The 26,747-nt window shown below is 46.1% G+C and overlaps 1 protein-coding gene and 1 pseudogene across 1 annotated transcript in view; one reads left to right on the forward strand and one right to left on the reverse strand.

The window, feature by feature from the left end:
- Kif25 (kinesin family member 25) overlaps window positions 1-26,747 on the forward strand; it is a gene marked incomplete at its 5' end in the record, with an annotated part of 73,331 nt that overhangs the window by 39,820 nt on the left and 6,764 nt on the right. The window contains 5 exon segments of the mRNA XM_085832678.1: window positions 4,558-4,722; window positions 7,722-7,730; window positions 7,807-7,895; window positions 7,898-7,960; window positions 9,847-9,992. Coding sequence (XP_085688804.1) covers window positions 4,558-4,722; window positions 7,722-7,730; window positions 7,807-7,895; window positions 7,898-7,960; window positions 9,847-9,992 — 472 coding nt within the window.
- Window positions 23,420-24,026, reverse strand: LOC147000530 (calcipressin-3 pseudogene; annotated as a pseudogene).

Here is a 26,747-nt window from a genome sequence, read left to right on the forward strand (position 1 = left end):
GAGGACTCAGGGCAGGCAGAAGGTACTGTGCAAAGAATTGGGTCAGGCAGATTGAGCCCCTAGAAATCAAGCCTGGGCTGGAAGCTGGACATAGCTGCTGCTCCTGTCAGAGGCCACTCAGCCAACCTTAGCAGCAGCAACTTGCTTCTGGGTGTTCTTGACACACATACTGCACCATCTCCCTAAGGGTTTACATGGGAGGAGTTTCTGAGAGAGCTCCAAGTAAAACTTCACAGTAGAGGGGGTGGGTAGGGTTGAGTTTGGAGAGGGAGGGCAGAGTAGATACACCTCTATTCCTGCTGATCCTAGGGAGCCTAAACTTCAGCCATCAAAAAGGTTCCTATGTAAATTGCCCCATCAAGGTTTCCCAGATTCATTTTCACATCCCTAGAGGATGCTTGCTGCCACTGCTACTCATTTTATTAACCAAAGTCCTAGGAGGAAGGCAGCCAAGCTGGTCTTCAATAGACTGTCTCAGTGGGACAGCCTGGATACTGTGGTCTTTGTGTGCTGACCCATGGCTGTCACTGGATCCCCTTTGGAAGGCCACTTTTCTGGCTTCCCCTCTTTGTCTTCATAGCCCTGAGGCTGGAAATGCTGGTTCCTGGGGTCATACCCTGCAGGTAGCTATCCAATGAAGAAGTGAGGTCACATCATGCATGCAGCAATCTTACAGAGAAGTGAGGTTGGTTTCTTTAGGCTCCTGCCCTTGAGTGTGCTTTTGGTTTGGGGGATTCCTCATGTTGTGTTGCCTTTTCATATCTTAAACCTCAGAACCAGAAAATGACATAAGGACAGTGTCAGACAATGATGTAAGGATGCCCACTTCTGCCTCTTCAAACCAGTGTTCATTAAATCTTTGTGCACATGAAGAGATGTGTTTGTGAATTTGCATGTGCTAACTGCTTCTGGAAAAGAAATGTTGCAAAACCCTTGCTAATTCTCTAGGATTTGTGGCTGTTGTTTCCAGAAGACCTGCCAGCTTGGGTCAGAGACAGGTACTGTGCAATCCTCAGAGATATGCAGCTTTGAGGATGAGAGTGGTCCTGCAGAACATGCACCCACATCCACAAGCTTGCTTCTTGCCTGTCAGTAGGAAACTAGATATTCATAGATGGATAAACCTGTCTTCATAACATTCTGACTTTCACATCACCATATTTCCATGGACCATGAACTTGACTAACACACTCAGATTTTCAGCCTTAACTGCATGTTAAGGTGCATCTTGGTGAGTCTGAAGCAAGCATTCCCATTCAGTAGATCACATTTCTGTTTACAAACTACAGTTTATGATCAGGGCAGCAAGGAAACTCAGAAGCATCCCAAGACCTTGGGTCTGAGCAGCCCTGAAAAGACCTGCTAGCTGTAGAAGATCCAGGGAACTATCTAGAAATGAGATCACTAGCTTCTACTCATGGCAAGTCACATTACTCATCAGTGTGCTGTGGGGGTCATAGTCGGTCAGGACAGCAAAGCTTGATGGGTGGACAAGAAAGCAAGTGACTTTGGCATATGGCACTCTTTAGGAACCTGGGAGCTCAGGCCAGAAAGGGCCTGGGCTATAATTCTCAAGACCTGGCCCTGTTTAGCCTACATCTTCCTACCAAGCTTCACCCTCTAAAACTGTTCCATCAGTTGACAACAACTGTTCAAGCACAGGAGCCTGTGACAACATTATAGCCCAACATGAACTTGCATCTCTCCGTGTCTGAAGTCTTCCAATGGGCAGAGAGAGATGCTGGGTCAGGATAGACCTGACAGTGTTGGGAGTTTGTCTTCTTCCAGTTGGGAAATGGGTCCAGTTCAACCTCCCCATATCTCATCTCCTTCAGGTTCAAAGAGAACCATAGATAAAATATGGAGTACCTTCTACTCTTTGCTTCCTACTCACAGTAGACCAAATTTTGAGAGCAACAGGTTCAAGGCATGAATGGGTGACTCCCACAAACCCGGTATAGCTTGCTGTAGGTTCTTCTGCCCACATACAAAACTGTAAACCAGGCCTGGGTGTATGGTCCTGTGTGTGTGTGTGTGTGTGTGTGTGTGTGTGTGTTTGTGTGTGTGTATGGGTATGTGAGTACAGGTGTGAGTACAGGTGTGAGTGCAGGTGTGTGTGCAAGTGTGTCTGTGTGTGTTGGGGGTAGGTATCTTTATATCCTTCACCCTTCTCCATCCCTCTAACTCTGGATTTGGCACAGATTCTTCTGGATTAATCTCCCTTGTCATCTTTATTAACCAAACAGATCCTATCTTCCTGTGTGCTGGGCATTGATCAGAAATATGGAAATGCATAGATGTGTATCATAAAGCTTTCTATCCTAAAAACCAAACCCAGAATGAGAGAGCAGTGCAGCTTAGTAGGATATATGAGGGGCTGAGCTCTAGGTGGAAGTCTCAGCTTAGCTGAATTTGACTCAAAGCATCCCTCTGACCACTTTGGACTTCAGCCCCTTTCTTAGAGCATCTTCCTGGGAAGACTCAGCTGTCAAATGCAGTTAGCTTTACTGTTCAAGTGTCTGGGAAGCCAGGATTCCCCCAAAGACCAAGAACCATTGTGTGTGATCAATGTTCCTGAGCTTCCATCTCAGCCTGGAGTGGGAGCTGGGAGACATAGGGGAGGGAAGAGAAAGGCAAGTGTTGCTGGCCACTTTTGCCATGTTAGGTTTTGTTGTTTTCTCTCTAAGGCATGCAGTTACTGTCTGTGAGCCTGAGGTGTTCTTAGGCAGACTTTGTGAGGCACAGGCTAGTAGCCCAAGTGGACAGAATGGGTGTAAGGAAGGAGCTCTGGCCTCATTCTTCTCCTCACCAAATCGACTTTCAAGTGAACAAATCTTGGTTGGGAGAACTGCTAAGAAGCCGACTTGCCTGCTGGCTACAAAGAGCAGCTGTAGGCTTCTGGGTTTATGCTATATTTATTATAACCTCATATACTGAGTGCAGAATACCAATGGCACCTGTTAATATGGAATCATATGACAGACAACTCCTATGAAGTAGGCTTATTCTCAAGACAGCTTTCATCCACGGGGTACCAGATTTCTTTTCCCCAGTGGCCCTGCTGCCAATGGGGCCACAATATTTCTTAATTCATGCACTTTGTGTTTCCTAGAACTGTAACCATCTGCCCTTGAAAGCTATTCTTTTAAATTTTTATTAGATATTATCTTCATTTACATTTTAATTGCTATCCTCTTTCCTAGTTTACTCTCTGAAAGTCCCTTATACCCTGCCCCCCCCCCTCCAGACTTCCCAACGCACCCACTCCTGCATCCTGGCCGTGTTATTCCCCTGTACTGGGTCAATTATCTTTGCAAGACTAGGGCCTCTTCTCCCATTGATGGCCAACTAGGCCATCCTCTGCCATATATGCAGCTAGAGACATGAGCTCTGGGGGTACTGATTAGTTCATATTGTTGTTGCTCCTATAGGGTTACAGAAACCTTCAACTCCTTGGGTACTTTCTCTAGCTCCTTCATTGGGGGCCCTCTGTTCCATCCAATAGATGACTATGAGCATCCATTTCTGTATTTGCCAGGCACTGGCATAGCCTCACTGGAGACAGCTATATCAGGGTCCTTCTTGGCATATACAATAGTGAATGTGTTTGGTGGTTGTTTATGGGTTGGATCTCTGGGTAGGGCAGTCTCTGGCTGGTCCTTCCTTCTGTCTCAGCTCCAAACATCATCTCCGTAACTCCTTCCATGGGTATTTTGTCCCCCATTCTAAGAAAGAGTGAAGTATCCACCTGTTGGTCTTCCCTCTTCTTGATTTTCTTGTGTTTTGCAAATTGTATCTTGGGTATACAAAGTTTCTGGGCTAATATCCACTTTTGTGATTGAGTTCCCTTACTCAGGATGATATCCTCCAGATCCATCCATTGGCCTAAGAATTCATAAATTCATTGTTCTTAATAGCTAAGTAGTACTCAATTGTGTAAAAGTACCACAAGTTCTGTATCCATTCCTCTGTTGAGGGACATCTGGGTTCTTTCCAGCTTCTGGCTATTATAAATAAGCCTGCTGTGAACACTTCTGGCTATTGTAAATAAGGCTGCTGTGAACATAGTGGAACATGTGTCCTTATTATAAGTTGGAACATATTCTGTATATATGCCCAGGAGAGGTATTGCTGGATCTTCTGTTAGTACAATGTTCAATTTTCTGTTTAACTGCCAGACTGATTTTCAGAGTAGTTGTACCAGCCTGCAATCCTACCAGCAATGGAGGAGTGTTCCTCTTTCCCCACATTCTTGGCAGCATCTGCTGTCCCCTGAATTTTTTCTTAGCCTTTCTGACTGGTGTGAGGTGGAATCTCAGGGTTGTTTTGATTTGCATTTCCCTGATGCTTAAGGATTTTGAACATTTTTTTCAAGGGCCTTCTCAGCCCTTTGGCATTCCTCAGCGGGGAATTCTTTGTTTAGCTCTGTACCCCATTTTTAAATTGGGCTATTTGGTTTTCTGGAGTCCAGCTTCTTGAGTTGAATGCTATTCTTATAGTGCTTTCTGTGAGGAGCTCGGGATTTCCTTCATGCCTTAGGTCTTGTTTTTCTCCAAGGCTTGGTTCAGAAAACCATTCAAGAAGCCCAAAGTTTGTTTCCATAGTAGAAATCTATAACAACAAAAACTTTGACCTTTTGGTCAAATACAATTCTACAGTGATCTTTTGGTTTAAGTGCCAGAAGGTGACAACCCAGGAGGGACGTTCAGAGGTACTCATGCTGTCCCTGAGGAGAGGTGCTCCTGGGGACCTGTGTCCTGCAGGCTGGTACTCAACCTTAGAGCAGCCCACTCCAACTGTGCCTGGGATGGAGTCAGTGCTATCAACCTATCTATGAAGCAGTTCATGGAGTTTGCTTAATGTATGGCCCATAGGTGCACTGTATGTTAAGGCCAATATGCAGAAGCAACAGGGAACTTAGCCAGCTGGAATGCTGTATCTCACAATGTACATGTCTATCAGAACATCAAGATGCTCACTCCCAACATGTACAGGCTTTATATATCAAATATATCTTAATCAAGCTGTTTAAAAAATGAAGAAAAATGAGGTTGGGTGAGCTCTATGGCTGCAGGTACTAACCCTGAGATTTATATGTAATTACACACACACACACACACACACACACACACACACTGGAAAGTGTGGAAAAATTTTTTAAAACCTTTAAAAATTTTAAATAACTGTATAAGTTTTAAAAGTCTACATGAGATAGTGATCTTTTAGGTTTGTTGAGGGATTACCTTTCGAAACAACAAGAAGGTAATCCCTAGTCGGCCATCACTGGAAAGAGAGGCCCATTGGACTTGCAAACTTTATATGCCCCAATATAGGGGAATGCCAGGGCCAAAAGAATGGGAATGGGTGGGTAGGGAAGTGGGGGGCGCTATGGGGGACTTTTTGGGATAGCATTGGAAATGTAATTGAGGAAAATATGTAATAAAAATATTAAAAATTAAAAAAAACAAGTCCTGGAAATAACAACCTATTATGCAGTGAGTTTTAAGTCTCAGAAATAGCCTGACACTATTATTAGATTATTCCTATTAATTGACTACCTTAAAGATATAACCCACCTGTTATCTAACTTTCGTAATGTCCCTAACATATTTCTTAAAGCGAAAATATTAAACAATGTTTTTATACCACCAAAAAAAAAAAAGTCTACATGAAAGCCAATGGGTATCATCCAGGTTTGAGGAAGGGTCTTAGAGACGCCCATCCCCAACACTCAAACACATACACACACTCAGTCAAGAACAAGTATACATATCTATTTTATAGGAAGCCATAATGGATCATTAGGGGAAAATGAGAACCAACTTATTCGTTAAATGTCAGTATGGTCATTCTTCAAGATGAGTGCAACTGTGCCAGTGTTATTCACCATGGGATGCAAGAGGCACCAGACCTGCCAGACTAGACCTGACTTGCTCAATTCTGAGAATACAGGCCGGCTGCCCACTCAAGGGTCCATAGAGGGAAGGTTTCCAGGCTATGTCCACTGCTGGAAAAGCCTACAGGAAGGCATACCTTTAACTGTAATGCAGGAAGTACTAGGAATCAGCTTTTTACTGATGGGCCCTGGATAACATGTAGCTCTGCTAAGGCAAGCATTCATCATCCACCTGACACTCTGACAGCAATGAGAGTGTAGCTTAAGTTTTGTTTCATAGATGTGATCTGCTGCCCAACATATCTTAAAAACGGAATCCTTAATGATATAGCCAAATGGATGGACCTGGAGGGCATCATCTTGAGTGAAGTAACACAATCACAAAAGAACTCACACAATATGTATTCACTGATAAGTGGATATTAGCCCAAAACTTAGGATACTCAAGATTTAAGATACAATTTGCTAAACGCATGAAACTCAAGAAGAATGAAGACCAAAGTGTGGACACTGTGCACCTTCTCAGAATTGGGAACAAAACACCCAGGGAAGGAGTTACAGAGACAAAGTTCGTAGCGGTGATGAAAGGATGGACCATTTAGAGACTGCCGTACCCAGGGATCCATCCCATAATCAACTTCTAAACGCTGACACCATTGCATACACTAGCAAGATTTTGCTGAAAGGACCCAAATATAGCTGTCTCTTGTGAGACTATGCTGGGGCCTAGCAAACACAGGAGTGGATGTTCACAGTCAGCTATTGGATGTATCACAGGGCTCCCAATGGAGAAGCTAGAGAAAGTACCCAAGGAGCTAAAGGGATCTGCAACCCTATTGTTGGAACAACATGATGTTCTAACCAGAGCCCCGGAGCTCTTGTCTCTAGCTGCATATGTATCGAAAGATGGCCTAGTTGGCCATCAATGGAAAGAGAGGCCCATTGGACTTGCAAACTTTATATGCCCCAATATAGGGGAATGCCAGGGCCAAAAGAATGGGAATGGGTGGGTAGGGAAGTGGGGGGCGCTATGGGGGACTTTGGGATAGCATTGGAAATGTAATTGAGGAAAATATGTAATAAAAATATTAAAAAAAAAAAAACGAAATCCTTAAGGATATAGCAAATAGAGTAGTGGATTCTAACACCATTGTGTATTTCAGAGTGAGCAAGTCACCAATGGCCAGCTGACTGATTCCTATATGAGTGCTCTATATTGAGCTATGAGCCTAGATCCTCCTCAAATTTAGATAGTGGGTATCACTCAGTTGTCCAAGCTGGCCTTGAACTCATTCTGTAGACCAGACTAGTCTTGAACTTGTGACTACCCCCCACTTGCTTCTTGAGTATCTACTTTTACAGGCCTATTTCTCTAGGCCTAGCAAGCTTCCCTCCTCCCTTCCTTATTTCCTCCCTCCCTCTCTCCTCTCTTTGTTTCTTTGTTTCTCTCTTGGTTTTCTTTTCTTTTCATTTCTTTTCTTTCTTTCCTCCCTTTTTTTCTTCCTTCCTTCATTCCCTGTCAGTCATCCTTTCTCCATCATTTATCCTTCCTTTCTTTTTAGATTTATTTATTTATTTTTAAATGCTTTATTTATTCATTCATTCATTTATTTAATGTATATGAGTGCACAACCTGCATGTATACCTGTGTCCCAGAAGAGGCCATCAGATCAGATTATAGATTGTTTGCCATGACGTGGTGGTTGGAATTGAACTCAGGACCTCCGGTAGATCAGCCAGGCTCTTAACCACTGAACTTTCTGTCCATCCGCAGCCTACTTTCTTGAGCATCCTTGGATAATATGAGAGCTGTCTGTCAGCTGAGTACATTTAGGTTACCTTGAGCACAGAGCAGTTGCCTTTTGCCAGATCAACCTGGGATTCTTCTGACTGGTGCTGTCCTTTGCCAGGCCTGTCACCAGTGCCATGGAGTTTGTGGGGCTCATTCATAGAGGCATGCAGCTCAGAGTACAACACCCCACCCTGGTGCCCAAGAACTCTGCAGGTCTCACTTGAATATCAATGCTACTGTGACCCCAGCTTTCTCTGCGGGCAGTAAGGAAGGTAAGCTCACACCTGTGCCAGGACAGTTCCCTGTATAGTAGACCATTCCTGGAGGACCAAAGTGAGCAATGCAGTGAGCATTGATGGTCTAGAGCCCACATCAAGGAGGCCCTTGTGATACCAGGCTTTGGATGGGGAGAGGGAGGGAAGGAAGTCAGAAAAGATGGTGGACTTTCTGACTTTGATTGGACACAGATAGGACACAGATGCATCCTAAATGAAACACAAGCTCTAGTTGCCAGTTGTCCAGTATATAACACATCCATGAAGCCAATCCCCAAATTGGAAATGCCAGTGACATACAGGGAAGGAGGTTAGATGTTAGCCACCTAAGTCATGCAGTACTCGACCATATGAGAGTCACTCCCGGACTTAAACACAGGCAGTTCATGGCCTCACATGCTATGCTGGACAGCTGCTACCCTGGGACTCCATATCCTTCTGCAGAAGTGCAGAACCCTGGACAGAGCAGGTCCCAATGCAGGCTAGTTCTCACGCTCATGAAAAGGCAGTATAGAGAGTTATAATCTGTCTTGCCATGGTGACACTTCTGCAAGGGAAGAAACTGGTAAAGGCACCATAGTTTATTAACTAGCAACAGCCTGTTCCAAGACGTGCTCACTGTAGTCAGGGCTTGGGGAATGACTGCTTCATGGTGCTTAGAGAGTCCCAGTTGTATACTAAGGGATTCCCAGACTATGTGCAGAAGCCTGTTCTTTATTTAGTGAAACTACCTGTCTATTGTGGTTTGTTCTTTCTTTCTTTCTTTCTTTCTTTCTTTCTTTCTTTCTTTCTTTCTTTCTTTCTTTGTTTCTTTCTTTTTTCTTTCTTTCTTTCTTTCTTTCTTTCTTTCTTTCTTTCTTTCTTTCTTTCTTACTTCCTTACTTTCTTTCTCTGTTTCTTTCTTTCGTTCTTTCTTTCTTGCTTGCTTTCTTTGACATGGGAGTTTTGCTTTGTTTGCACAATGAGGGTACATTGGTTAAGTTTTGAGAAGTGTTTCTAAGAGGTTCTTTTGGGGAAAGCACATAGCAAGGTGGACAAATTGCTACCTTGAGCAGAAGAGCCCATACAGTGTTTCTGAAAACTTATTGAACGAGAATATCAGGTTTGCTTGAAATAGGGCAGACAACTGTTGTGTGAGTTTTTAGTTTACACCAGCACAAGTACTTTTCAACAGCATCATTTTGCTTGGCGGGTACTGATCAGACACTGCCTCAACCCTCTTCCATGTAACATATTTTGTTTTCCCCCAAAGGGGCAAGAACTGTTACCCTAATCTCTCTGTATTTTTGAGTAAAATGAGAAGTGGTGTCCCAAGAGTATATAGATTTTCAGCTACGTGTGAGGCTTGGAAGACCTTTGTGACCCTCTGTTTTCTACTCTCCTGACCCCAGGCCTAAAGTGCAGCCAAGCTTCCCTACATGAGAAAGCACGTTCTGGTAATTAGTGGATCATGCCACCCTGTGCTTCATGTCTGCAAACCACTCTAGTGGACTCTGCAGTCCATGCTGGACAGCTCTGGCCTTGGACTCATGGATTGGCCAGCAGCGAGTGGGCAGCTGAGTTTGGACTAGATCTAATCTTCCATGAATGCCAGCATCAGCAAAGGCCAACACAGTGGAGGCAGATTTTAAACTGGCATGGAAGGCCCCGTTAGATTTTTCTTACCCTCTGATGGGCCTTCATGCTTGTGGTCTGTGTCTAGCAGTGTCTATCCACAGTTAAAAGGAATTTATTAACCAACCAGGGGACTCAATAACTATCAGGCCATGGTGCCTTTCCAGAAACTGTGCAGAGTCACATGGTCCCTTCTAAGAGGCATCTCTGCCTGCCTGGTTCCTGTCCCAATGGCATGCTCACCTATGGCTGGTTTCCATACTTTACAGCTCTGTCTAGGGTCACTGAATTGACAGTGAAGGAGACCTCTATCATCAACAGGAGTCTGGCTGTCCTACCAGATGTCCTTGGGGCCTTGTCTGAGCACTGTGACCACATCCCATACAGGAACACCTAGCTCACTCACCTGCTCCAGGCTTCCATCAATTTGATTTCCTAAGAAACCCCAAAATAGCAGTGACAGAGAGCCAGGCTTTCAGGAACTACTACAGCCATGCTTGTTCTTTTGCCTAAGCCATACAACCTCTGGCAAAGTTACAGCTTTGTCAGGCCCCTGCTGTGTTCTGTCTTCAGTGTCTTTGTAGGTCACTAGAGCTTACACCATGTATTAATTGTGCTGTAGACTGGTACACATGGTGGACTTTGCTCTTGTCTTTCCAGACAGATTGTAAAGTTTTTTGTGGGGAGTCTATCATGGCTATCAAGGCCTATATGAGGAGAATGTGCCCAACCCAGCCAGGCAATCTTCTGCTCCACTCTCACAAATGTGAGAAGGATGTCAAGATGTGGCCCACACACCAATGGGTCCGTGGTTTGATCACAATTACTGTGATCAGTAGTGACATACACGCCTCCTCTTGTCCAAGTAAAGTGACATCAAGAAGTACTTCTTTGGACCTTGGGCAGTAAAGGAATCCTGAGGGCTCCATGGGTAGGTAACCAACCCTATTCCTTCCCTGAGTCCATGAACTGCACCTGCTTAATGGTCCCTGGACCTCCTTGACTAAGACAAGGAGAGGAGACCCCAAGCGGGCCTATACCACTGCACCAGAAACACTGCCCTTCCAGGTAGAGGCAGCCCACAGACTGAGGAGAAGGCTAAGTGTTCTCTCCCATTGCATCCAATAGGGTCTTGGTTGCATAGCAAGTGGCAGCATCTCCTGTGCAACTGAGCCATGCTGCTAGGGAGATCTTTGTGTTGTTTACAGTAATTCTAAGCTAGACATGGGAAGAGGAACTAGAGACTTGTGATTTAGAGATCCTGCAGTAGCCTGCTTTGGGTCTGTGGAGCCTAGGCTGGCTTTGCAGTCATAGAGCTACCTCTAATGCCCAAGTCCCACAATGACACCTTCTGTAGAAGGTCAGACAGAAGTCAAAGTGGATTCAGGGCTTACATTGACACTTGCTTCTCTCAGATACTTTTGCTCCTGAGAATCCTAGGAGCTTAGAGCCAGAGACAGAAAGAATAGGACCTGACCCATGCCAAAGGCTAATCTCAGAGATGGTTCCCCATCTCCTACCAGTGGGCAGGCCAAGGAGACTGATATGGTGGGCAGAAGGATTGAGGGTCAAGAACTGCCTTGTCCCGACATTGCTAAAGGCTGGTGGTGCTTGAATGCTAGTAAGCCAACTTCAACGCTGGCTGGCACAGACGGGACAGCTGTACAGCTCTTGCCTACACCACAATGTCTTGCAGGGGTGGGTCTTCACCTGGCCAGTACAGAGAGAGAAAGCTTAGGAACTTCATTCCATTGAGCAGAGTTACTCTCTGGAGGAACCAGCACCTCTACCAGTGTCCAGCATCAGGTCTCGCTGTGTGAGCTAGTCATGAGCTGTCTGGATGACTGGGCAGACACACAGTGTCCATCCAGGCTGAGGGCATACTGATCATCCATGTGGCCATTCTCTGCCTCCCCATTCTGCAGAGACATACAACAGTATGGTGTTTGTTTTCATCCTGAACTTTTGTTGTTTCTACAATCCCAGGACTTTTAGCTCTACTCAGACCTTTCTAAGTCAGACATAGGAGACCTGTCGTGTGCCTGATAGGACTTCCTGTTGGTATGCCCAGTCTTAGCTCTCACAACACACTTCCCTCTGTGTTACCTCATGCTGTTTCCTCTAACCACCCCAGCATGCATCATCTCCATATCCCACCCTCCCTAGGATCCCTGATGATCCCTGATACAATTGTGTTCTCCCAGGCTGGGCTGTGGGCTCTTGTGTGACTCGGAAAGATACTAGATGATCTAGGCATTCTCCATGCCTTGGTATATATGACCTTTTTGGGTCCACACTGGCCTAAGGGATTCCAGTCAGACCAGGATTCTCTCCCCATTATTGTCTTTTTGTACTTCCCTCTTTGAGGAATGGCCCTGGATGTGGTCAACACACATAACCCTGGAAGCATGTGAGAATTTAAGGAGGGCCACTTTGAACTTAAGCAAAGCTCTCCACTGACTGCCTGGGTTTCATCATCTGACATTTGCTCCACGTTGATGGGCAAATTTATGCTTTTCAGCCATGACAGACTAAGTTCTGGTCTCAGGACCCTACACATACCACAGGTGGAGAGTCACACACAAGACTTGTTATTTGGTCAGTTCTTCAGAGTACTGCCTGGAGCTGAGAGCCCTTTTGGAGGGCATATGCAGCTTTATTAAATGGGCTGGCATCACTCTGGGCCTAGACTCTGCTGGGACTGACTCTCATGCTCTCTCCTCCCAGTTTCTATCTGTTCCTAACTCTCTCTGAATCTAGCACCATTAAAACTTCCTGGTCAGTCAGCCTTCATGCCAGTCTAGAGCCAGTCCAGTAACACAGAGCCCATACTGTCCTCTCTCTAGGTTTTGCAGGGCCATGGATTCAGTCTCTCTGGGCCTCTATGGTGGTGGTGGGCACTCAAGTTTCTTAGGCCTCCAGGGCATCTGGTAACAGCCCATTAGAACAAGGTAGAGGTAAAGAAAGGTGGAAATAATGTCCTGCAGTTCTGCATTTCCAACACTGGAGAGCTCCACACTGTTCTCAACCTGTACCTCCAGGGATGCTTGTACAGTATTCTCCAGGACCCTGAGGATCCAATTTGGAAATCTTAGGTGGGCAGGGTGCAAGTAGACACAAGGGCTCTATGGAGTCCTTACCTGGGATGTGACCTCTGTCTGGCCCTTCATCTGGATTAGCATGACCCACAGAACTGGTCCTATGGCTCACCTCCACTGTAGTGCTTTACCCAAGTGTGCACTTCTATGAGCACCTGCGAACATGGGACCAGGTTTCAGCACAGCCTAGGACTATTCCAAACAGCAGCACGAAGGTAACCACAATAGCAAACATTCAGGAATGTGACACTACACAGAACTGGTCCTCTTTCTCCTGGTTTGGGGATCCTTGTTGAAAGGAGACCCATCAGTGCTCTGCACACATGCCCACCCTTATCTGGAAGCTCAGTGATTGCCAGTTCATGGTTACAGACACATCATGACAAGTACTTATATGGTTAAGATGTGACACCCAAAAACATGTGGACCAACTATACTGACTCAGAGAAATGGTGGACACAGCTCTGCCCTGAGTCTGCCCTATTGTACTGCTGCTACTGATACTGTGTGTGTGTGTGTATCTGTGTGTGTGTCTGTGTGTGTTTCATGGTTGTATGTGTGTATATGTTTGTATAGCAGAGTGTCTGCATGGACATTTGCTTGTGCATGTATCTATGTGTCTGTATAGACATGTTCATATGTGTCTGCATAGATATATGTGCACAGATGTCTATGGGTTTGCATGGGTAAGTGTGTGTGTGTATGTGTATGTGTGTATGTGTGTTTCATGGTCGAATGTGTGCATATGTGTGTATAGCAGAGTGTCTGCATGGATATGTGTTTGTGTGTATCTGCATGTTTGTGTGTGCACGTATCTATGGGTCTGTATAGACATGTTTTTATGTGTCTTCATGGATATGTGTGCACAGATGTCTATGGGTCTGCATGAGTGAGTGTGTGTGTGTGTGTGTGTGTGTTTGTGTGTGTGTGTGTGTGTGTGTGTGTGTGTGTGTGTGTGTGAAAGACACAGAGACAGACGGACAGAGGGACAGAGAGGAAAAGAGAGGGAGAGAGAAAGGAGAGGGAGTGAGCCATGACCAAGAAGAGCTCTCTGCCTATGTTACATGCAGGCCCTCAAGGATGCCAGGTGCATATTCCAGGACCATACAACCTCAAAGCAAATGATGGGCTCTGTTTTTATCTGCTCCTACCTGCATGACAGACCACCAGGGCTGCTGAGGATTGCTCTGTAGCTAAGCGAATCACAGCCAGAAGAGACATCAAAGGAGATGCTAGGAGCCTGCAGGGGAGTAAGTCTATTCCTGGTTGCCTAGCTGTCATGGGAATGCAGAGCTCATTGTCCAAGGATGCAGCTTTCCTCTATGCGCTTAGGCCCCGATGTATCTCAAAAGTGGCAGGACACTGATCACCACTGGCTCCCGGAACACAGGAGTACTTCATGTTCCTCCAACACTAGCTCTTGTGCTGCTTTTCACACAGAGAATAAGAACTATCAGGAATCCCATACAGTGACCTGCTGGAGCTAAACCTGGACCTGGAAGCAAGCAGCAGGAACTCCCTGGGTAATGAGGACAATAAGAACATCACACAGCATCTCCTCCACTGCCTCTCATTCTGCTCCAAAAGCCATGGCAGCTCCCACACAGCAGGCATCAAGCCTAACTCCCAGCAGGGATAATGTGAGATGTCTGTGGATGAGCCCACAGGAACCTCAAGGTTCTGTGGGAGGACATCTAGTGGTTCCTGGAGCAGCTGCAGCAGCCAGGACACATTGCTCTACAGTGGAGGTGAGCTATAGGACTAGGTAGCAAATAGCCTGACCTGGCCAGTGCTAATCTGAATCCCTAGGCTCAGTCTGGAATGACCACTCAGGGCTACACTGAAGGCCACTCAGCGGCAAGCAATGTGTCACTAACACTGTGGGTGGCCTCCTAATCAGAGTCTTGTCCAGACAAAATCAGCTGGCCTTGGCCACTGAAGTTGAATCCAGACTCTGTGGGTGACAGTATATATTATCTGCCAGAGTATGAAATCACATGAGTGTGGTCACTGGGTGCTCCCTGGACTCACTATAGATGGGCACAGAGAAGGTACCATTTCTGTGTCTGCAGGGGAAGGGAGAGCTCAGCTTTCAAGAGCAGGCAAACTCTGCCTCTCCTAACCTTGTCTCTGGGGAGGAAATGGCGTCACTAGTGAGATAGGCTCATCTGGGATCCTGCACACTGGTGTATGTCACAGACAGCTCATGTCTTTCTGGCTGACAGTTCAGATCACCAGCTTGCCTCATCTCAGACAGTTTTATGAGGAGGGGTATTTTTTTCCTACTTCAGAGTTATGGCAGGAGAGGACCCAGGACAGGATGGGCCCACAGCAGTGTGGATGGGCAGTGATGCTGTCTTGGCCCTGCTTACTTGTCTCCTCTTCATCCTCTATATTCTCCTCCCCCGTTTTAAAGAAGCCACCCAGAGACCTTTGCAGAACTGTGGGTCATGCTAATCTCAATGAGGGGCCAGAGGTCACATCCCAGCTAAGGATTCCATTCAGTCCTTTTGGCTCCCACCCTGCCCACCTAAGATTTCCAAATTGGGTCCTCAAGGGTCCTGGAGAATCCTTTACAGGCAGTCCTGGGGGGACAGCCAGGTTCTTGGGAACACTGGGTTTAGCAGTGCTTCTCTGTAACAGGCTTATAGCCTTAGTGAGTGAACTTGTTGTGTGGCTCACCAGGTGCATAGCAGCATTGCACCCTCCAGTGGTGGATATGCAAAACGGCAGGATATTATTTCCACCTTTCTTTACCTCTTATTATAAAGGGCTGCTTACAGACACCTCAGGACCTATGAAACTTGAGTTCCCACCACTATAGGGCACCGGAGAGACTACACTAGAGGCCCTGTGAAACCTAGGTATAATACAATGTGTGTGACTCTACTACCTGTGGTATGTGTAGGGCCTTCAGAGCAGAGCCTAAAGCCTGTCATGGCTAAGTCTGTCATGGCTGAAAAGCATAAGTTTGCCCATCAATGTGGAACAACTGTCATCTGATGGAACCCAGACAGTCAGTGGAGAAGTTTAAGTGAAAGGTGGCCCTCCTTAAATTCTCAGATGCTTCCAGGGTAGTGTATGGTGACCATATCTAGAGCCATTTCAGAAAGATGTAAGTGCAAAAAGAAGACAATGGGGAGAGAATTCATATCTGGCCAGCATCCCTTGGTTCCAGTGGGGACCTAAAGAGGTCATATACCAATGCATGGAGGCTGCATAGAACATCTAGGATGTTTCAGAGGTACTCAAGAGCCCTCGGCCAAGCCTGGAAAAAACCCTAAAGTATCAGGGATTATCAGCGATTCTAAGGTAGGGTGTTATATGGAGCTGATGAATGCTGGGATGGTTGAAGGAAACAGCACGAGGTAAACTTGAGGGAAGTGTGTTGTGAGACCTAAGACCGAGCAAACCAACAGGATGGCCTATCAGGCCCAGGATAGATAGCCTATGCAGGAATTAGAACTGTCTGGGTAGAGCTGGCTTCTGTGGCTGTAGGAGTACTGAAAGCACATATGCAGGAGGACTACCAGCACACTCCTATATCTCTCTGCAGGTTGGGGAGGCAGAGGACAACCACATAGGTGACCAGTATGTCTGCCTAGTCATCCAGACAGCTCATGACTAGCTCACACAGCGACACCTGAGGCTGCACACTGGTGGAGCTGCTGGTTCTCAAGAAGTTAACTCCTCTCGATGGAATGAAGTTCCTAAGCTTCTTCTCCCTGTACTGGCCAGGTGAAGATCCACCCCTGCAGGACGTTGTGGTGTAGAGAAGATCTATACAGCTGTCCTCTCTGTGTCAGCCAGCCTTGAAGGTGGCTTGCTAGCATTCTAGCACCACCAGCCTTTGTCCATGTCAGGGCAAGGCAGTTCTTGGCCTTCAACCCATCTTCCCACCATATCATTCTGTTTTGTCTTCCCACTGGTAGGAGATGGGGAACCAGCTCTGACACTAGTCTGGGCATGGGGCAGGTCCAGTTCTTCCTGTCCCTGGCTTTCATCGCCTGGGATTCTCAGGAGCAAAAGTGTCTGAGAGAAACCAGTGTCAATGTTAGCCCTGAAGCCGCTTGGACTCCTGTCTTATTTTCTAGGGGATGTTTCATGGTGCAACTTGGGCATTAGAGGGAGCCCTCTGACTGCAAAGCCAGCCTAGGCTCCACAGAGCCAGAGCAGGCTACTGCAGGATCTCCAAATCACAAGTCTCTAGTTCCTCTTCCCATGTCTAACTTAGCAGTACTGTAAACAACACAGGGATCTCCCTAGCAGTATGGCTCAGTTTCACAAGAGATACTGGCACTGGCTATGCAAACAAGACCCCTTTTGGATGCAATGGGAAAGAACACTTACCCCACTTCTCAGGCTGTGGATGCTGCCTCCACCTTGGCAGGACAGTGTTGCTGTTGAAAAGGATAGGGCTGTTTGTGGTCTCCTTTCCTCACCTTAGTCATGAAGGTCCAGGGGCCATTAAGCAGGTACAGATCATGAGCTCTGGGAAGGTGTACTGTTGGACCCCCAAAGGGAGACCCTCACTCAAGTCTTAGGGATAGCGAGCCCAGAAAGCCACAACAGTCAAGCTTGCTGCAAACACACGAGGTTTTAATGGCACACAAACCAGCATGTTGAGGTCGAGACCCATACACCACGCAGGGGTAGAGGAGTCTGACGATGACCGACCCTATTTTCTAGCAGGCTTATAAAGGCAAAAACACAACCTAGGGGGAAGATCAGAGAGGAAATAGGGGAACTCTAGGGGCAGATATTTACTTCAAGGCACCTGGGACATTGAAACATTTTGTGGTTGTTTTTCCCAAAAGTTCCAGGGAATTAGGCCATCTGGCTGGGGTCCGGGGCCCATGTTTTCAGGGCAGTCAGTATTTTTTTTTTATTCTTTATTTTCCCACTTCTTCTTGTGAGTAGCTCTAATCTTAGAGCGACCCCTCTTCTTCTTTCAGCAAAGTCTGGTACTGTTGTCGGAGCACCATTACCTGTACAGCACTAACCCTGTCTTTTATAAAAGTCACTAACTTATTAAGAATACAAGGTCCAAAAGTGAGCAAAAGTAACAAGTTTATTAGGGGACCGCCCAATGTAGACACAAGGGTGGCAAACCAGGGAGCTTTGTCGAACCAACTTTTAAACCATCCTTTTTGAATTTCTTGCTCTTTCCTGCCCTTATCTAGCCTCTCCCTGAGTTTGGACATAGAGTCTCTAATTATCCCGGAGTGACTCACATAAAAACAACATTCTTTTTTTAAGGCCGAGCAGAGCCCTCCTTCTTTTAGAAAAAGCAGATCTAATCCTCTTTTATTTTGTAGCACTACCTCAGACAAAGAAGTTAGAGATTCTTCAAGCTTGGAGATAGATTGTTTTAATGCACTTAAATCTGCATTCATAGCTGCCCTAAGCTCATCATAGTAATGAGGCATCTGAATCAGGGCTGCTGAGCCTGTACCTACCCCAGCAGCAGCCCCTATACCTAATAGGACCGCCAATGTCATGGTGACCGGCTCTCTTCTGTACCGAGTCTGGTGGTCAAACTCATCAAGAAAATAACTGTCCTCATGATAAATAACCCAGGGCACTAGCTGGACTAAGACACAGAAATCTCTGGAGGCATTAAAGATAGAAGTAGAAATACAAGGAGTGAGCCCAGTATTAGAGGCCCATACAGTATCAGAGGGGGGAGCTAAGTATAGATCTTTATCCATGGACAGTGTGGAGATGGTCTGGTTACAGAGGGATCTATGTCCCTGGGGGACCTTACCTAGGCAGAGGCCCTCTCCAGAAACTGCGGAGAGGGTCAACTTATGTCTATGTCCCCAGGAACAGGCTGAATGATCTGAGGTCTGATTGTAAGACCGTACCTGGGCTATGCCTTTTTCATAGGGAGGACTAGAGGCAAAACAGAGCCAACATGAGTGGGTCACATTTGGGTTGGTGTGGTTTAGCGCACTGAAGGCCCTGTCTAGCACAGTGAGCATACGATCTCCTGTTCTCAAAAGAAGAGGTGTGGTGGTCTCCTGATAAGGGGTTACACCACTATAGACAGAGACTTGAGTGGGAAGTAATGGGACTGGCAGAGGTGGGGGAGCTAGTGGTTTTGGGGGAGGATTAGGCAGAACTAGGTTAGGGCCCACCGGCCTGGGAGGAGGACTCTCAATCTTTAGGCAAATTCTAAAATTTAGCCCACGATCGTATCCCACAGCATATAATCGGAGCCCCCAATTGTTTCCCTTAATCTAGGTAGTATTCCGTTTTCCTTGTTCTGTAAATTTTTGTTTCCCCATGGTGTTCTGTGGGCTCTCTGTGTATCCTTCAAGTGTCTGTGTCTCCAGGGTTCCCTTCAGAAGGACACCAGTGGCATTACAAGAGAACCCACCCTTAAGACTTCATTGAATTGATCGCCTTAAAGGCTCTGTCTTCATGTGTCACCTGCTGAGAGAATAGGAGTTAATATTTCCCATATGAATTGGGTTATACCATGGCCAATCTAAGGCACTGAAGAAAGACTTCTAGGTTCAGAGGAAACCTGGTTGAACTTTCTCACCATGCTCCATTCTAATTGGACCAGACTTTGGAAATGCTTGCAGTCCAGGTCTTTCTGGCACTGCTGTGCAGCATTGTTCTAATTGTATAGTCCAGTCAGTTGGAGAAGAAAACTGAATCCATGTCATCGCATCAGAAAGAAAGAGCAATGCATTTTACTTGTAGTTGGAACCATATTATAAATAGAAAATACCCTAAAGAATCTGCTAAAAGCTTTGCAACAAATAGTGGGTGAAACAAGTCCAATGAATACGTGCTCTGTCAACAGAAAGAAACATTTTTTGTACTTAAAAAAACAACAACTCTTTATTAGTTTCAATATCAACGTTTGTTACAGGTAACCACAAGTGTCTTCCAGGTCACAGTCTGCCTCTGTCACCTCCTTACAGGACAAGGAATGTTTGAAAGCCTCAGGATACAGGACAGTTGAAGCTGATAATGAACTATGGCCCATCAGATCAACGATACTGAAATCACAGGACACACGGACGAGGCTCACTGACCAGTTTCCACATGTGCAGCGAGCATACTACAGTGAAATCCCCCTTGTGTCATAAACGCACATCCGGCCAGGCCACGTGGGACCTGCAAGGGTCTCAGGACCCACTTTAAGAACTGCAGGTTTCCAAGAGAAAGCGCTAACCCGATTGAGTAGGTAGTGTCTGCATGCTGACCATACCTGGGATCACTTCTAGCCTTGACCAGAAACCATGGGGAATATGGCATGTTCCCAGCCATGGACAAAGATGCACAGTCGCTGTTATCTGTCACTGGGATACCTGTACACCCAGGAATCCCCTTGTTTTTAGACAGGGTCTTGGTACATGGCCCAGGCTGGCCTTAAGCTTGCCAAGCCCTGGTACCTCTGCCTCCCAAGTGCTGAGAGAACAGCATATGTCACTGTGCTGAATACATGGTAATCCTAACTATGAACTGCACTCTACTCAAGACTGAGGGAAACAGTGGCACTCTGAGAGGGATGGCTTTTCTGGAGGTCACACTCTGAGGGGAGTTTGAAACCCCAACAGTCATTTGTCATGTGGTTGCTCAAGGTTCATACATCGTACTCTCTCTGTGTACTTAAGTTTGTGTAGAATGAGTCCAGAATACAGACTTCTTGGCTAGAAGTAAATATTTTCCCAGTTGCTCTGTACTGTCACACCAAGAAAAAGGAAAAACCTTACTCTGAGACGGTTTGACTCATGTAGCCCAGGCTAGCCTTGTTCTCTCAATCCTCCTGCCTTAGTCTCCTACAGGCTGAGATTACAGGCCAGGGCCACCACACCCAGACAACGGTTTCCTTGAAGACAGATGTATTAGGGAATGCAGAGGGAGGTGGAAGGTGACTGAGTTCACCTGATAGGTGAGGTCTCGGGCTCCATAGAAAAGAAGGCAAACAAGTAGGTGTGAACCCAAGGCATCAAAGAATCCAGGACACTTCCATGTTTAATTATGCGGAAAGCTTTCCTCTGAAAACCAAATCCTCGAGTCTAAAAATAGTTTACATAAAAATATAAAGCCCAGGCCCACCATTAGTCTGGAATAGAACTTGATTCTCTAAGCCGTGGGAGACGGACACGTTCCGTGGGAGAGAGACACGTTCTATAGAGAATCGTTAACTCCATGCATCCTTTGTGCCTGGCTCTGCTCTCACTACTGTTTACATTCTAACATGTAAATTCTAACAGGTAGCATGAATGTGACTATCCACGGAACCCAGATAAGGTGGCAACACAACTGCCAGTGGCCAAGGTAACATCAAGTACGCAGATTTGAACTTCTTGACTTAAAAAAAAAAAAAAAAAAAAAGATGTTCTTTAATTGATGGGTAGAAAATGAAAGCCAAGACAAATTTTAAAACTGGGTTATGATCACTTAGAAAATTAGAGAGAACAGGTACTGTATAACGGGGAACACACAAACTCCCCAACTGTTGAGAACACACTTGCTGGCAGCTAGGTTCTACCTTACAATCAAATGAAGCAAACTGCTGAGCTCAGCACTGCAAAGCACTGTAAGCCAAGGATGACCTTGAACTCTTGATCTACTGCATTGCCTCCAAAGTCTCAGGATTACAGCGGTGTGTGCCTGCATCCAGTCAAGTGGGAAGACCCACTGAGGCCTGGTGTTTGAGACCAACCTGGGCCACACTGAGCTGTCACCTCAAAACAAAACTCACTTTATCTGACAGATGACTTGGATCTAAAAACCTTTGCGGTTGGAATCCTAATCTGCAACTGAATCTGCACAGAGGGTTCCCAATGGCAAATGCAGAATTCAGCATTTGACAGGACCTGAAGGCAAGGGACACTCTCCTGTTCTTGTCACTATGGTGGCACACACCCTCAGTCCTAACACTTATGAGACAGAGGCAGGAGGAGCAGGAGTTCAGGGTCATCCTTGGGACACAGCAAGTTTGAGGTCAACCTGGACTACATGAGACCCTGTTTTAAGGACAGACAATGCACCTGTGTGCATGTGTTTGCCTGTGAGTTCATGCATGCATGCTCATGAAATCAATCCTACCACAAAAGGACTCAGCCCTAACATGTCATCCAAAGTACACGGCTCTCATGGCTTCATTTCTCTACGTTCTTTTCTTTGCAGTTGCAGCTATGTTCCTCTCTGTTCTATGCCCAGCCCCTTCACTTAGGCCAGCCAGCTCTGAATACTTGCTGTGCAAGAACAGTCAGATGAGTGGAGCAGCTGATGTACCTGTAGCCCAGCACTCAAAGGCAGGAAAGCCTGCAAGGGACCAGTGATGCTGAGTGACCTATGGAGGCCCCAACAACACATCTTCAAGTGTAAGAAGCAATTCTACCTGAGGACCAACTGCAAGCAAAGGTGGAAATGTTTGTTAAAGGGGGAAGCATGAACTACAACAAGCCCATGCCTGCAATCCAAACACTCGAGAGCCTGAGGAAAGCGAGTGGTCTGGGCCTCAAGGCCAGCTTGGGCTACATAATGAGTCACAGGCTAGCATGTGCTACAGTGTGAAACCTTATCTCAAAACCAACCAACCAAACAAACAAACACACAAACAACCAAACTCAACACCCCCAAAAGAATAATTACTCTCCCTAATCCATGGGGGAAAGGACAGGTGATTTTTCTTTCTGAACAGCTGAAATAATTGAATGGAAAACTTTGAAATGCATGGTGCTCACCCCTCTAATTCCAGCACTTGGGAAGCTGAGGCAGGAGGATCACAGAGGACTTGAGGTCCAGGAGCTACAAAGTGAAACCCTGTCTTTGAAGAAAACAAAAGCAAACTGGCTCTCCCAATTTAAAGCGGTCTTCACAAAGTCTTATCATTATCTTCTAAAGTTAAGACCGACTAACGTCCATGATTACACGCACAGCACAGGAAACCTCAAGCAGTAGCAGGCCAGCATTAGGAGGGTCAAGAGAGTAACTGAAGAGGTGCTGCACAGGCTCCAACTCTGTAGTCCTCAGCCAAGCTTGCCGGTGACACATCCCACTAGCAAAGGCTGGGTTCCTCCAGCAGAGCCTAGGCTGGGAAGGGCTGAGCTGGGAGCAGAGTCCTGTACATCACTGTCACTGACTGCCAAGAGAGGCAGGACAGACAATCAGACAGACAGACAGGAGAGCCAAGAGCACATCTGCCCACTATATCTGGATCTCACAATCTTAGTCATTTGGCCTTTCATCCTCAAAACTAGTGAAAAAATACTTGAGAGAAATGACTTCTACAAATGATTTTGGATCTCAGGTTTCTTCTCATGCAACCACAACAACAAAAAGTCATGTCTATTGAACAACACTCAGCCTTTGCTCGATATATTAGTTAAGACACTGCCACACCTGTACAAAAATACCCACACCAAAGTACTGAAATCGTAAGACTAATTTTTAAATCTGTAACAATGGCATGCACTGGGTGACTCTAGTTCTGTCCTGTGGTACCCAATGCTCTACAGGTTCAAGGGAACTAATATTTCTGGGAGAGGAGACAAGTGCCACATGGTCAGGGCTAACCTTGTCACTTAAAGTGCCATTGAGAATACTGTTCAGAATTTCAAACAGCTGGCCGAATCTGCTATTTCACCCCACGTTCTGGCCTGGGGAGGCTGGCCCAACTGCCTGATGGATGCAGCAGCATCCCTGGGCTGTGCTCCTAGACAGGCGCTGCTGTAGTAGTGGGAAGGGCAGGTGCGTCAGGTACCACAGCTGCTCAGAGTGCAAAGTCCAGCCGCCCACTCAGTGCCGCCGTGGGAGCTTCCGGGCGCTGCTTCTGCGTGATTTTCTGTTTTGGATTTTTTGTGTCTTCTTCCTCTTCAGTTTCTCGCTCTCACAGACGTGCACCACCACACTGGGGGTGGACTCGGTTCCCTCGTGCAGTTCGTATTTCTCCCCTGTGCGAAGTAAAGCTTCAGCTTCCAGCCGTGGAACTCACTCTCGTGGAGCTCTATCCGCTCTCTTGCCGCAGCCTCGGGCTTGCTGAAGTTGATCCTTACTCTGCGAAAGCTCTTGAACAACTGAAATGTGACCTGGTCATCGTAGAGGGAAAACAGGGCCTCAAACCTCTCCTTTTGCTCTTGGACCTCAAACACTGCTTCGTGGACACTGCAAGCAAAAAGTGATGTGGGCAGGTCACTTAGGTCCATCATCTCTTCCAGTTCGTCCTTGTTTTCACCGAAGACCATCTCCTCTCCTCCTCCTGGTCGCTGCTACAGAGGTCTGACTGGCAGTCATTCCAAGATTTCAGGGTGTCTCGGAGCATCTTCTCTGTAAAGTTCTAGGATGCCTGCCAGATACTGTGCGCTCGAGGGGAGAGGCCGGAGGGGGGGCTGTCCATGAGTGTGGCCTGGGGTGGACAGACCTTCACCACCTGGAGCCACCACGCCCTCAACGCCTGCCTGCCACAGTGGCCGCCTCAGCCGGGGACTCCTGCGGTGACCTAGGGCCAAGCCAGGTTGCCCACATCTCCTGAGCTCCAGGGCCCATGCGCCTCTTGCCCTCCCTGGATTCCTCAAAAGAAAGCATTTTTTGTCTCCTAGTAATAAACAAAAGTAAAAGTAGGGAGAAAGTTCCATGTAGACCACAATCTCTAAAACAAAATAAAAAATACTTTGAACTAAATTTGTTCAAACTCATACTACACTTATAATTAGAGTTGCTGTTATTGTTTGAAATGTAGGAATGAAGTAAATTTTATAAAAATACTACAGAGATTTTCATAATTGAACTGAAGGAATTTAGCAATTAACACTTTATAATTCCTAGGTATTGGGTTACCATTACCAGTCAGAGTTTAGAAGTGCAGAAAAATGCTGTCTCCAGGTGATAAGAGATTCTCTGTGTGAATATTAGGAGAGTTAATTCCCTAGAAGGAGGATCTGCATCCCTATCTGGAGACAGAATTCCCTTCAAGAGGGTCTGAATCTCCTGCAGGAATGACAAGACCCAAAAAAGGAAAGGCAGAATCTACTGCAGGAGAGAATGATGGGATCCCTAGAAGGAGGGACTTAATTTCTTGTCTGAAGAGACAGGAGCACCAGTGGGATGTTGAATCTTTAGTCTGACATTGTATTTCAGCACAATATCTGAATTCCCTGAATCCACAGCTGGAACCCTGAGCCACCAGCAGGATCACTGTTCCTGTCCCAGTTGTCTATGGGATTTAAATATACAGTTCACTTCTTTGGCTCATAAAATCCCACCATGCTCTATCTTCCTTCCTACATCCAACCTCCATTCCCCACTATCTCATCTTCATATAAAATCCTTTCTCTCCTTGAACTTCCAAGACTACTGATGTCTTATGAGCATCTATACACACTCAAGGGCACACATACATGCACACACACATACAAACACACACCTGGCTTTGTATGGGTCTGTTTTTGATTTTTTAGAGCTGTCCTGTTTCTATGGACCTCTCTAAAAACTCTCTGCTTCCCAGCTAGGCTGACTGACATCTTACTGAACAAAGAATAAAGAATCTGTATTGTAAGACTTGCACCCCTTGTAGTCCTTGGGGCTGATGCTGACAGGGGCTTAGAGCCATGGGATGTGGGTGTATAGCACACCAGTCCTTGCTAAGGCCAGCTTGTCTTGTCTCTGTAGTATGTGAAGGAGAGTGAGCAACCTGACAGTTGACAGTTGACCTTCTCCTTGCTGAGAGGGTTCCTATCCCTTCTTGCACTCTGTTCATTCATGGTATTTCAGTATGTGCAGGTAGGTGCTGCATTGATGGATTTTTCCTTTTGGATCCTTGGTTGTAGGTTAAAGAAGAAAGGATAGTTGAACTGGAACCAGAAAATGATAATCTACACCTGAGATTGTCAGAAGTAATGTTTTGCTCTGTCCTGTAGACTGATTGACCAGCTAGCCACATGTGAGTGTTTGCTTTGAGTCAGCTACTTCATTTGCAAAGGATGTAAAGGATGGAGGGTTTCCTTTGATTTTTGTCCCATCCAATGTGGTGGATACTTTTTTTTTCTTCTCGAGACAGTGTTTCTCTGTATAGCCTTGGCTGTCCTGGAACTTACTTTTCAGACCTGGCTGTCCTCCAACTCAGAAATCCACTTGCCTCTGACTCAGGAGTGCTGGGATTAAAGGTGTGGGCCACCACACCCAGTGGGGTGGACACTTACTGTGCCATCCTATACAGGAAAAGAGATGAATTCCTCTGTGGATGTAGCTGGGGCTGACAGTGTCATCTTTGAGAATGTGTGCCATACAGAGAGCTAGAGCTGTCACGGCTCATGTCCTATTGCTACCAGAGGACCTGCATACAGTTATATCTCCAGGCAAGCATGCTGAGGAAGAAACAATCAGCCACATCTAAACAATGTGGGATGTGTCATTACACAAAGGATATGATTTCTCTAGCAAATGTACATTCTATAAAAAAGGATAGAGTGAAGGAGAAAGATGCACTAGACTAGGATTCCGTTACACATTGGTTTCCATGTGGCTTTGTCAGACATGACTGGGTAGGGTTTTGGCGACATCTGCAGACTTGGAGAAACAGAACCCAAAACTGACCTCTCTTCAATGAGAAGACTAGCCTTATGTGTGGCTTCCTTCCTAGATCTCAGGAGGAAAGGGATGTCAAGTGTCCTTGTGTCTGCTATTCTCCAGTGCTTTTATCAAGAAAGGATCCTCCTTCAAGATAGCATGCTTGAGGGTGGTAAGATCTGTCACTGTTGTGGTTTGATTATGAACATACCCCAAGGAGCTTGTGCTGTAAACTTCTGTTTGAACTCTTAGGACCAACCAAGTGTGACTGTGTGTGCCCGTAATCCTACACTGAGGGACAGTGGTAAATCAGCATATTCCTATAGCTTACAAGATTCTCAGCCTAGCTGAGATGACAGAATTGTGTTTCAGTGAGTGACCTGACTTGAGGTCATAAGGGAGAGAGCAGTGAAAAAAGTATCTAATCTTTTCATTTCATCTCTTCATGCTGATACAAAGAAGCACACACATACACACAAACACATATACATGCACACACTCTCATGACACACACAAGCATATTCATACATACAAGC

Source organism: Mus caroli, unplaced genomic scaffold, assembly GCF_978045245.1.
Source record: "Mus caroli unplaced genomic scaffold, Mus_caroli_1 scaffold_18, whole genome shotgun sequence".
In the NCBI taxonomy this organism is placed as follows: domain Eukaryota; kingdom Metazoa; phylum Chordata; class Mammalia; order Rodentia; family Muridae; genus Mus; species Mus caroli.